The sequence below is a fragment of the Patiria miniata genome, unplaced genomic scaffold (assembly GCF_015706575.1).
Source record: "Patiria miniata isolate m_02_andy unplaced genomic scaffold, ASM1570657v1 HiC_scaffold_1, whole genome shotgun sequence".
Taxonomy (NCBI): Eukaryota; Metazoa; Echinodermata; class Asteroidea; order Valvatida; family Asterinidae; genus Patiria; species Patiria miniata.
In genome coordinates, this window is record NW_024037047.1 from 10,713,176 (window position 1) to 10,727,168 (window position 13,993).

The 13,993-nt window shown below is 38.7% G+C and overlaps 1 protein-coding gene across 10 annotated transcripts in view; it reads right to left on the reverse strand.

The window, feature by feature from the left end:
- The window catches only part of LOC119722973 (MAP kinase-activating death domain protein-like), a 142,046-nt gene that overhangs the window by 109,603 nt on the left and 18,450 nt on the right, over nt 1-13,993 (reverse strand). For all 10 annotated transcript variants that reach the window (XM_038193418.1, XM_038193411.1, XM_038193436.1 and 7 more), the window contains exons 4-6: nt 7,128-7,259; nt 1,992-2,105; nt 583-663 (exon numbers count right to left, since the gene is read on the reverse strand). In XM_038193418.1, coding sequence (XP_038049346.1) covers nt 583-663; nt 1,992-2,105; nt 7,128-7,259 — 327 coding nt within the window. The remainder of the gene's footprint in view (nt 1-582; nt 664-1,991; nt 2,106-7,127; nt 7,260-13,993) is intronic.

The window sequence follows — 13,993 nt, forward strand, 5'->3', positions numbered from 1 at the left end:
ACACAACTATCCTTTAAAAACTTGGTGTTTTTGTGTTATTCCTGTATTATGCGTGCGAGAACGAATTTCGGGGTCCACTTTTGCGACCCCATAAATTTGAGCTGTTTGGATGCTACCCAAAGTGTTCGCCTTTTGCGGACGTTGAAATTTTTTTTTTTGTCCATTGGTGATTGGTCACCGCTGTTCCCGAGACACACGTGTATATTGTACCCTGAGAACGACACAAAAAACACATTTGTACTCCGTCATGTCCAATGTAAACAGGTTTTTTTCGTTCAGCGCATTTACATTCAGCGCATTGTATACGAGGTTCATTTATATGGAACACAGTATATAAAATAAAGGGTTATGTTTTACAGACTGGACAGGTGGCAGAATGTCGTCCAATGAGAATGAACACAATTCTATCAGGCTGCTTCATCCTAAAAACAACCCAATGATATATGTACAGGCTGCTGAGGCAAAGCCTAGTGCAATACACAGGGTTGCCCCATGTGCCTCACTTATTTCAAACCTTGTTAGGGACATACACACTTTCCTCCAATTGTTCAAAATTAGCAAACGTAATGCAACATAACATACCTGTTTGAAATGTTTTTTGAGCACTGATCCTTCTGGTTCAGGCAGCACTGGAACTTCTTCATATCTTCCACAGAATGTAATCTGTAAAATTCAACAAAGATACAACCAAAAATTAACTTAATTCATCAGAGCTGCAGTCCAAGCGATAAATCATAAGTACATGTACATGTACCTGGAACATAAGAAAGCACACATGACATCCATACATCTCAGGGCTTTTAAACAATGGCAGCATTTTCAGCGCAAAATCAAATGACATTAATACAGTCAGTTCAGCCCTCAAAGTTTCATGAATTCAAAGCATTATTTCCTCAATGGTAATGACCATTTTGTGACTTTTTAGTGGTGTACAGTTATGCTCTCAAGTAGGGAACTTTTATTGCAATTACTGTTTGATTGTTGCTACATTGGGTACACATTCTGGGGTGTAAAGATTTTCCAGCAAGTAGCAAACTGCACTGGAATTTGAAAATCAAGACAAAATCTTTATGTTTGGGGGGTTACAGATGGCATGGACTCCTGGAATGGAATGGACACAGAAACACCAAACTAATGATAAACATGAGTTTAAAAAACTATTAGCATCGGCAACAATTAGCAACTGGAATAGGCCAGGTCAAGCAACCAGTTTGCAAATTGGTTTGCATGAAGCAGAATATTCATAATACAGTTTACTTTGGGCCAGTAATCTTGTCCAATCAAATTATTGAAAGGATTAAGCCATACATGTAGGCTATGTACAAAAAGCTTGTAAATTTCCACAATTCTGTACATGGACCTGGAGGAAACACAAGATGTATATCATGCTGTGAAAGGGTAACAAGAGGGTTAATGCACTGAGCACTAATTGATTTCAAGTCTAGAGCAATACAGGAAATTTATTTACCAGCACATTCAACAAATTGGGGGTCATTAATTTACTGTAAATGACTAAGTAATTAGTGTGTAGGCCTACTTCAGGAAGGGTTACTTATCCTTTAATAGGGTATTCACAGTGGATTGTCTTTAGCACTCCCGGTAGTGGTTCATGATACCACGGGCCAATATGTAAATGCCATTCAAGATAAGAAATACAGATTAAAATATAAAATGCTTAGGACCATATTAACAAATTATTTCTTATGACTAAATTATTTGTACATGAATAAATTTGGACGTTTATTGCATCATTCTTGGCAAACGGCATCATTCTTTATAACATTGAACAACCCCTCAAAAATTGATTTACTTTAACATACCAATATGTACTCCAAAAAAATGGGGGGAAAATACTACAACATTGCCGTACAAATGGCCAGATTACTCAGACATTTCCTCCACATATGTTTTTACCAGAACATTATATGAAGGGACATATACATGTAACTGTTTTTCCTTAACAGCAGCCCAGCATCAAAAGAAATACTTACTTTATTTGTGTCAAGATCTATAAGCCACACATCTTCGGGGAGTTTGAAGTAGGGTTTGTACAAGAAGAAACTAGCTGGCACACCAATGATGAACGGTGTTGGAGCCAAAAGCAACTGAAATTTAGTGACATGTACAAAACTTGTATAAATTCATGTATGTATTCCTAAAATAAACAACACAAAGAGGTGAAAAGATCTCTGAATTTCTGGAAAATAAATCACATTTTCTTTTTTGTCTAAAAGATTCTCAAGTAGATTTGGACATCAACCAAACAAGGAGACTGTTTGACAGCAACATAATAAAAAAATATGACACACTGACATCATTTATAAGAAAATCATAATTATATTATCTACATGTACATGTACAAATAAATTCTTGATTTGATTCTTTCCGTCGGTGTATTTTTGCTGGACTCAGAGAGACCCAGTCTAGTATCCCTACCTACATACTTCACTGATGGACTGACTTACTGACACTTGTGACTTTAGACCCCTTTACTAGGCTTGCCTCTTCTTGTTCTGTCATTTTTCCAGATGTAAAAAGCTTGAACTCATAATGTTGCACAGCTTAATGACTAGCCCCTATTGCATTTAATTTAACTGTTACATCCGCCAAGGAGGATATGTTTTTATCGGCGTTGGTTGGTTGGTTTGTCTGTAAACAAGATAACTCCAAACTTATGGACGGATTTTCATTAAAAAAAATAACAGCGTTGCTGTTGAAACCCCTCAGCCAGAGTCAAGTTATCATCCGGAAACCATTAACCTTTAACTCAACGTGGTGACCTTGACCTTTGGCCTTTGACCCCAGAACCAGTCCCAACATGCCTGTACCAATGGGAAACCCCCTACCGAAGTTAGACACCAACATTTCATTTCTAACTCAAGGTATCATTCGGAACCATTTACATTGAACTCACCACGGTGACCTTGACCTTTGACCTTTTGACCCCAAAACCAATCCCAACTTGCCTGTACCCAAGGGCAAACCCCTACCTCAGTCAGACACCAAAATCTCATTTCTAACTCAAGTTATCATCCGGAAACCATTTACCTTTAACTCACCATGCTGACCTTGACCTTTGACCTTTTGACCCCAAAACCAATCCCAACTTGCCTTCTCCCAAAGGGAACCCTCTTCCAAAGTTAGACACCAAAATCGCATTTCTAACTCAAGTTATCATCCGGAAACCATTTACCTTTAACTCACAATGGTGACCTTGACCTTTGACCTTTTGACCCCAAAACCAATCCCAACTTGCCTACTCCCAAGGGCAAACCTCTACCAAAGTTAGACACAAAAATCTCATTTCTAACTCAAGTTATCATCCGGAAACCATTTACATTTAACTCACCACGGTGACCTTGACCTTTGACCTTTTGACCCCAAAACCAATCCCAACTTGCCTACTCCCAAGGGCAACCCCCTATCAAAGTTAGACACCAAAATCTCATTTCTAACTCAAGTTATCATCCGGAAACCATTTACCTTTATCTCACCATGCTGACCTTGACCTTTGACCTTTTGACCCCAAAACCAATCCCAACTTGCCTTCTCCCAAGGGGAACCCTCTTCCAAAGTTAGACACCAAAATCGCATTTCTAACTCAAGTTATCATCCGGAAACCATTTACCTTTAACTCACAATGGTGACCTTGACCTTTGACCTTTTGACCCCAAAACCAATCCCAACTTGCCTACTCCCAAGGGCAACCCTCTACCAAAGTTAGACACCAAAATCTCATTTCTAACTCAAGTTATCATCCTGAAACCATTTACATTTAACTCACCACGGTGACCTTGACCTTTGACCTTTTGACCCCAAAACCAATCCCAACTTGCCTACTCCCAAGGGCAACCCCCTATCAAAGTTAGACACCAAAATCTCATTTCTAACTCAAGTTATCATCCGGAAACCATTTACCTTTATCTCACCATGCTGACCTTGACCTTTGACCTTTTGACCCCAAAACCAATCCCAACTTGCCTACTCCCAAGGGCAACCCCCTACCGAAGTTACAACCCCAAACAACATTTCTAACTCAAGTTATCATCCGGAAACTAAGCTGCCCGGACGGACGGACGGACAGACAGACATACATCCGGACGGACGGACGCCCTAGGCGATGACAATACCCCTCGAGCCTCTCGGCTGAGGGGTAAAAATGCAAGGGTGGTCCTTGGTACAAGTACATACAAGAGTACTGTAAAGCAATTAGATTTTGGAAGTGATCTGGATCTGGGCCTGGATGCAGGCATTTTGCAAAGGATTCTTCACCATGTTGTATGTGCGAATGTGCTATGTGTACATGGTGTAGAGACGTGTGTGGATAACGCAGCGTGCAGTCTACATTACATGTATGAGCACACACCATTGAAACCAACAGGTCAATGGACTCAACCATTGGAAACTAGGGGGGAGTGGAAATGTGCAATAAAATATGGAAGTCCAGTGGATATGCGAGTATTTCTATTGGGTGTACTGACAATATGGCGGGGATTTGTTCAGCCTTGGCAGAGGCTTGCGTCTTTGAGTGCTTTCTAGTTTATTTATTTCTTACATTTCTTTACCAAGGGTGCATGTATGCCTGAGCAGTTTAAAACCTGTTTCCATTGGGGACCTTGCACTTGTTACAAATTATTACATAAAGTTAAGCAAAGTAAAATCCAAAAGCCCTGTGTTCGATTACTTCCCCTGCGCTTACTTGTGCAAGAGCAACTGCCTTCAATTTAACTCTCACATGAGTTCTCTCGCTTCCTCGAGCCTGGCCCAAGTAACTGACCCTCTGAGCCAGTTGCTTGGGTAAGTACCCAACAATACAATTTTTTCAGAGACAAAAAATCCCTGCTTTAATCCACTAGTACATTGCATAGGGATATCACATTTTGCAAAAAGTATGCCAACTTTGAGATGAGTTAGAAACCAAACAAAACATTTTGTACGCCCAATTTTGGATTTTTGTACAAAACTTGATGGGGTATAATTTTCATTCAAGTTCGTCTCAAGGTCACCTGATCCACAAGGTCAAATTCAAGGTCAAAGGGTCTTCCTGCTTCAAATTACTCCGACATGAAAAATAATGGTAAATTGGGATTTCTTATGATGTAACCTTTCCAAAGAAACCATGATTAACAAATTTGGCCCACAGGTTATGGAGATATGGTCATTTGAAAAGTGGCGGCCATGCCCATTTTGCCAAAAAATTGACAAACAATGGCGGCGGTAGCGCCAAAACCATTTGTCCCATGGTGCTAAAACTTAAAATTTCAGCTTTTTCAGTATATATTACCCCATACACTAAATATGAACCAATTGAAGGGGGTGGGGTTTAAACTTTCAATTTTTTGGGTGATTTGACACGAAATGACCCAATGGCCCTTTAAAGTACAAACAAAAGCAGTACAATAGGGGGGTCCAGGATTGAAGGTGTTTACACCCTTGTGAACAGGGTTCCTTATGGGGTAGGAAACACAATGGAACAATAGGCTCTACCGGTATCTTCCCCACGGCGAAAATCTTCAGAAATCAATCTACCCCATAATGATAAGGAAAACGCTACAAAACCAATGAGAGCTCTTGCAAAAAAAGAGTGTAAACAAAGGAAAAGGGAAGAGGAACAATAGAAAATCCTTGATTTACACCATAAACAAACGTGTGTGTATGTCTGTACAAGCATTACATTCACTGTGTGGACTTCCGAACAAAAGAGGTCCACATAAACCAGGTAGAGGCGACGTTGTGTGGACTTGGGCAAGTCCACACAGTGTTTCCCCTCTCTGGAAAACAGGTTTAGAGGCATTTGGGTTAGGTTTATCTGTGGCAAAATGAAGAGAAACACTCAAGGGAATCATAGAAAAAAATTTGGGTTGAAAGAGTTTTCACAGAGTGAGTAACATGATTTTTTTCACGGATTTTCGCACTACCACCTGCCACTGTTTGACAATTTTGGTAAAAAAAACCCCCAAAATTCATCTGATACTGACGCGCGTTCGGCTTGTTTCATGCCAATGCGCTGCCGATCTTGCGCCAAAATCGCCAGCGTATAAATTAAAGGAAGAACATAGACTGGCACTGCGTTTTGAAGTATTTAAGTAAAAGCATACAAAAGTGCAGGACACAGACTCCAGCATACCGTTTGGCCTTTTTATGAATGAGTGTGTCACCATTGCGCCCTCTATTTTACTCTGGCAATAAGCATGTATGGCACTCATTGAAAACCATGGCCTACGTAGTGTAATTTGGTCGAACTTTACATTGCAGAAATATCACAAAAACATCAGTGGAGAAAGAAGATTTCTGCAACTTAATTCACACAGCCTAACTTGCATTTTCCGCTTGTCTGTATTTATCGAGGTCATAACGTTGGTACCGGTACTTACACTGCTAACGCATGGCTGCGCCGGTTTTAATGGCAGTCAATGCGCGCTGATACCGCTCGGTACCATCCCCAAAGACAATGTTGGGTAGTTTTGTTTCATGACTTTTAAATTTCCTTCCCAAATGTTTATCTTTTTGATTGTCCAGTTTTGATAGCTTTTGTGTCGCAAATTAAAAAGGGGCCGAAAATTTGGGCCGAAAACGTGATGTGAATACATGTATTCTAAACACCATTAATTAAATAATAATATTAATAATAATTTTTTTTTTTTTAAGTTGATTTGATTTAGTAATAAATAGTTTATTTACTTTATCAATAGCGTTTATTAGTTTGTGTCAGTTCAAATTCATTTTTATTAGATACGTTTGTTGAAAACACCGACAACATTGCCTCAGGATAAAGTTATACATGTATCCACATTGTTGTTTATGACATTCTGGTGCAAAAAAACTAAACATTCTATTGCGGACCAGTGAAAAGGCCAGCAGGCTAGCGAGTCTAGTTGACTAAGTTCAATAGTCCGGCTGGCTAATGAAAAAAAAAAATTAAGGGTGAACATTGATGTAACTACTGGAAAATTGTACACGCAATTTAACGCTGAAGTACATTGTAATTAAACAAAGTGGCCTGTTAGAGTTGAATGCTTAGTAGTGTACTGTACTGTGAATCCTCTGAACTGCAAGAATGTTTAAAGGCTAACAGATAATACATCTCAAGTCAGCACAATATGGGTGTGATAAAACATGATGCCTACCTGTTCTGCTGATCCCATACATGTCGGTAGCAATGGAATAACAGGAAACATGTACTCCAATGGGTAAATCATGGCAACAAATGCCATCACACTCATAGACAGTGCATTATAATCACGTGATTGCAACACAACCTGCATAGTCATATGAAAGAAAGGGAAGGGAAGAACATTCATTTTTCACGAAATACGATGCATGCAATTACAATGTAAATCAAGTACTTACTTGTAAGTTATGTACTTACAATATATGACTCCATGTGTGTTGTTATCAACAAAAAATAGTGCCAGTCAAGACTATTTGTGAATCCATTGTGATGTACACTGGCCTTTTTTGGACACAATATAAGAGGGCACTTTTTGGTTTGGGTAAATGCTTTTGATTTACCCAAATAATTGAACCTCACGCCCTCCTATAGTGTCAGCCATCTCAGAAAGGTTAATTCAATATTGAGTCTTCAGGAGTTATACAAATATAACATAGGTTGAGGATGTGTGCACGTACCGTGTAGCTCACCGAGGTATTCAAAGTTGACAAACTAATTGGCTTTGCCTCAGGAACTAATTTGTCAACTTCTTAATGATATCAACTTCTTAAGCTAATATCGACTATGCACCTGAAGTAAACCATGTCATATTTGTTTTACTGTACCTCATATTTGTTTTACTGTACCTCATACATAATCGTCAAAATTTAATTGAGTTAGCATTAGTTTTCTTGGCAAAACATTGCTGTGCATTGTTTTCATACGTGTACAGTACATGTACACAATGTTGGCAAGGCACTGTTCGTGCAAGTGCACTTCCTCTGTGCGATAGTTCCTCAATTGATTATGAATTAATTCCAAAAACGCCATAAGGTTCATTGTAATTTTCAAACAACATTGTACAATGTACATGTACAAGAGCTTTCATTCAAGGTTCATCCTATGACACTCTTTTGCAACCTTTTTAGATAATAGGTACCATGGTGTTTAAGTTATGGCAGGAGTTTAGAACTACATGTTACTTGGCGGTTGGTCGGTCGGTCAGTCTGTCTGTCCCCGAAAAATGGCTAAAAATAATTGACTAATAGTGAAATATACATATTTATATTATACGGGGTGGGGGAATACACGCAGAACCTGTATCAAATGCAGGATAAGTATAATAAAATATACACAAGAAGCTATATCACAATATTGTATTTTAATGCAGAAGGGAGCAATTTCAAAAGTTTGCCTTCTTCAGTGTTGTATACAACTGTACATGTATGCATGTAGTTCCGTAACTATAATCCGAAACACAATTTAGTAACTTATACGGTTGAACTAAAAAACCTTCAAAATCAATTTATGGGTAAGGTATCTTCTGTAAAAAAAATTTTAAACAACTGAAACGGCTCTCTCCAGACCACATTGCTCAAGTTTTTATTACCGGCGACGGAGACAATGTGGGAAAATAGTATCAGACAACGGAACTTCTTCAAACCAAAAAAAGATAAACTCCCAATTCCCACGCCTTTTTCTGGAGTGCAATGCTCAAATTTTTATTTTAATCAATTACAGCGCCGGGAGTTACCAGCGAGAAAATGTGGGGAAAAACAAACAACAGCACTGCTTCAAGCCAAAAAAACCCCAAACAAACAATCTTAAGTCCCAATTATCCACGGCTTTATCTGGGGCATATTACTCTTACTTTTTAAACAAATCTCAGCACTGACAATTTGTCCAGAATGGGCAGTTTCTTTTGAGGTTTTACATTGGGAGAGACCGCAAATTCCAGCGAACGCAGAGAACAAAGTAAGGCGGATTGTCACAAGCACAAGTTGCTGCCAAGTTTTATTTTTTACAGCAACGTTAAACATAAAGTAAAAGCACAAACGGGAGATATATTCTGACAATAATCTGACTCATTTTCGATATCATTCCTCAATATCGAAAATTTCGATATGATTAAAAAATAACAGCGTTGCTGTTGAAACCCCTCAGCCAGAGTCAAGTTATCATCCGGAAACCATTAACCTTTAACTCGACACTGTGACCTTGACCTTTGACCTTTGGACCTCAAAACCAATCCCAACTTGCCTACTCCCAAGGGATTTCCCTACCAAAGTTAGACACCAAAATCACATTTCTAACTCAAGTTATCATCCAGAAACCATTTACCTTTAACTCGCCACAGTGACCTTGACCTTTGACCTTTTGACCTCAAAACCAATCCCAATTTGCCTACTCCTAAGGGCAACCCCCTACCAAAGTTACAATCCCAAACAACATTTCTAACTCAAGTTATCCCGAAACTAAGCTGTCCGGACATACGGATGGACGCCGTAGGCGATGACAATACCCCTCGAGCCTCTCGGCTGAGGGGTAAAAATTGCTATCAGCGATACTGATATATACATGTATCAAACTACTACAGAATAATTGGGGTAATATCGATATATCTATGCTTAAAGCTATAGTCCATCATTTACAGCTATCCGAAAAGTAACTCGTGTTATTATTGTTGAAAAACATACTTGGTTGAAAGATAGTAAGGGGACTAAACTCCCTGTGAAATTATTCTTTCTGGCAAGCTGTCATTTTGAAGTAATCAACGAAAGAAGGCCTTTCCAACGGCGCTTCTTAAGACGCACCGTAAGAAATTTAAATTAGTAGTTCGTTTTGTTATTCGGCGAAGCGCGTGCAAGTATTGGCATGACGCACACACACGCGCGATTGCTATAATTCGTCCTATCAGTGCGCGACATCATGTAGCTGCAATGGGCTCAGTGAGAATGTGTCTCAGACGCTGGATGCAGGCCCAATTCAAACCATGATTCAGCAACTTTTGATTTGAAATTGAGATCCTAGAATGCTGTTTTTCTCGGAATATACAGCTGAAGCTCAGCTGAAACTTCATCAGGTTAGTTGTTCAGTACCCTTCTTCAGATTTTGAGCACTTTTGTGGCTTCAAACGAACAAAATGCACAAATTAAAAATGATGGACTACATCTTTAACAATGTCTGATGGCAAATAAAAGTATGTTTATCAAACCACAGACCAAATTTTTGCACAAAAAGTTATCCTTGATTCAAATTTTTTTTGAGCCACCGTATGTTCAGTAGGACACAGTGGAGACTTCGTAGAATGTTTACCATTCGTGCGTGAATTATGAGCACTTAACCTATTTCTGTGACGTCACCCTATATTGTTAAAAGTGTAGATTATTTTCACGAATCTACACTTTACTGTAGATTATTTTAAGAATCCACAGTTTTTGTTGTGAACAATTCCATGTATATTCCAGCACTGTAAATTCCATGTATAATTCCAGCACTAAAGAATTCCTTTTTTAAGTTTCAGTCCATTATAATGAAAAGAAAAAGAAATGTTAATGGTACTCAAAAATGTACAATTTTTTTTCCGAAAGAATTTGACGTGTACCTGATTTTAATAAATACTTTACTTTTTTAATTTTTTTAATTTTTACACAAAATGTTCTCGTGTGATTTTTAATTTGCCGTGCTTATATTTTTAATATAATATACATGTACAGTGGCGATTATAAATTTTAACCTAAAGCGCAGTGTAAAATATTCCTCTTTCTGTTATTTGCAGTTCCCTTTATTTTTATTTTAAGTGTTACTTTTTATTTTTATATTATTATCTATATATGTTAATGCTTTAAATTTGCATTATAAAAAAAATCAGTGGATACCCCTCTGTTAAAGAATATGTACACATCTTTCATTATCAAAATGACAATCATAAATAAAATGGACGAATAACTAACGAAATAAAATGAAACTTACCCAGTCATATACGTCTCAGAATATATTCAAATGTAGGCCTAATGTATTTTCCAAGCAAAATTATTTCCTGTGGTGAGTGAGATGCGCATATTCCGATGTGTAGCCTACTCATCAAGGTAAAGAAATGTGGTTCTCGACTGAATGGCCAATGACATGTGGTTCCACAAATCAAAAAGCTCTATGCACAAATGAGTTGCTTTCCAACTTTTTCTTGTGGTGGGTGTTTTAAACTCCTCAGATCAATCCCGAAAAAAAAACAGCATCAAAGTATTTTCCGGTATAATCCCCCAGCTGTAACATACAAACGCGGCATCCATTTGGCTTTGGGAGTAAGGAAAGACAGTGCATTCGCACTAAACACTTCTGATCGTGAATGTGTGAGACTTACCATGAGGTCAAATGTTCTGTGCAATTGATGAATGGAACAAAAGATGTGCACCCATCCGAAGGGTTAACAATAGAATCTTGTTACGATGCATGCACAGGGCCAGGCAAAGTTGACTAGATTGTACGAATTTACACTTATTCACAAATGTGGTAAACCAGGGATCTTATTTGCATAAATTACTGTTGTTTTAAGAAATAGGTTAAGTCAGAGAATAGACTCGGAACTGTAGATGCGTGCATGAATAGACTCGGCTTCGCCTCGTCCATTCTTAGCACGAATCTACAGTTCCTCGTCCATTCTCTATAACGTAACTTTTGTGGCAACCAATTTGACTCGTCTGCAGACGACAACACTCTTGGTGCTTTCGTGATATTCGAAATTGTGCAAATTTTTTTTCCACGTACTTTATTAGTAGTGTTTACAATGTAAGTTGAAAACTGTGTACGGTTTAATTTATTCAGTAAAAAGTTTGTCAAAGTACTAAGTGCGCGAATAATGGTCACACGAGGATACTTTAAAGAAATGATCTCAATGGCACGGTCCCCCCCCCCCCCCGGCCTAAGGCTTTGATTTGGGGGCATGTTTATTATTTGTAGAAGGTAATACACTTGTCACACTGCCTAACTTCTTTTCTCTAAAGCCCAGAATTCAGCTAAATTTTCGCTGCAAGATTTTAATGTCATAAATTTGTCAACATTGAGGTTTTTTGAGAATACATTCATTTTTTTTGGACAGTTTATGTTATTTATAAGTTATGCCGATGACCTAAATTCATCACAAATGGAACACACGAATCTTGGATTTCGGATATTTTCCCTAATATTTAAAATTGGATTCTGGCCTATGGGCGTAGACACCTGAAATTTAAACTTTAAATGGATCTCTTTGTGTATATATCATTTCCCGCCCTTGTTTGAAGTAGACCTGTTTATGCAAAGATTTTCCCTTTTAAAAACAAATGGTTTATTGTAGCCCAGGTGGACTCCCTTTCCTCCCTACGTAACGGAGGGAGTCCAGGGTATGAAGTGCTCAAAACTGGGCGAAAAAAATTATGACCGATATTTTCAATATTTTTACCTTGTTGGAGAAGCCAATTTTTACGTCGTAGTATTCTATGTGTCCTTATCTATTGGGCCGCTGGGTTCATGCAATGCTGACCGACCTTAATCTGGAAAATAAACTCGAAAGCAACGTTAAACTTGTACAATGTACGTGTTTGTAGACTCTTTTCATCAGTTTCTCACCGCCGAGTCTATTCTAGTCGTACATGATGTACGTCTGTGCAGCGTGTAGTCTGGTTCCCTAGACCGGACAATTATTCTCGACGCTCATATCACGTCTGGTCCGGGGGCCAGACTATGCAGCATGAATATGCAGTGCGCACGCGCGATTTGCTTAGTAACCACCCTCATACGCACGCGCACTTACTTGAAGGCACGGTCGCTAATCCAATGACCGAGCGTGTTTTCGCGCCAGTTACCAGAAACACGTTTTGGCTTTGGTCATTGGTTGAGCGTTTTCGTGACATCGGTTGGCTGGAGTGACGTCACGGTTCCAACCAAAACTAAACAAATGAGGGCGCTAGCGTGCATGCGCGCTTTCGTACGCACGTACATGTACATTGTACATGACGTACGACTCTGGGAATAAACTGATGAAAAGAGACTACAAACACGTACAAGTTTAACGCTGCTTTAGAGTTTATTTTCCTGATTAATGTCGGTCAGCATCACATATGGAATTCCTGAACCCAGCGGCCCAATAGGTAAGGACACATAGAAAATGTAGTCGTGAAATAAGCTTCTGTAACGAGGTAAAACGTAACAAAAATCTGGTCCAAATTTTGGGTGGTCTTATGTAGAGAATTCTCATCCTGGACGTTAGTCGTAATGCAATGAAGACTTTGTCCAACCTGGGCTAGGTTTATTGAGCACAGAGTGATTTATTTTAACCAATAAATAATTCAGGCAGTAATCAAATCTCAAATTTCCTGATTTTTTCAAGACAACATCCTTTAGTTTTGCGAGGCAGTGTAAATTATCATCAATTATAATACTTGCTGGACATAGAAAAGTCATCTGCTGTGATTAGTCGTGTCTCGCGAAATCTCATACATGTACGTGATATGAACGGATTTTCTGACGGGTAACGGACGCGAAAGAAAACATGACCACTCCATACAGCTGTTTACGGATGATGAAAAATTAGTAGCAAACAAGTCAGGTGTGTTTACAAACACAAATGCCCCGCAACCGTGACTGTTCCCATGACATAACACCACTCTTTTAACATCAACTTACATGTACCTTGGTCACATGGAACGTTCATTAATTGACAGCATTAGTGTCTTCTGTAGGTTTTATATGAATTAATCCCTAATCCCTATGATCTCAGAATAAATACAAGATTTCTATTGTTTTAGCCACTGTGACCTTGACCCTTGACCTTTTGGCCCCAAATGCAAAAGGCTTCTTAGGATTACCAAGGACAATCCACAAACCAAATTTGAAGTTAATATGTAAAGTATTTCTCAAGTTATCGCGCTGACAAAAATTCTATTGTTTCAGCCACTGTGACCTTGACCCTTGACCTTTCGGCCCCAAATGCAATAGGCTTCTTAGGATTACCAAGAACAATACACAAACCAAATTTGAAGTTCATATGTAAAGTATTTCTCAAGTTATCGCGCTGACAAAATTTCT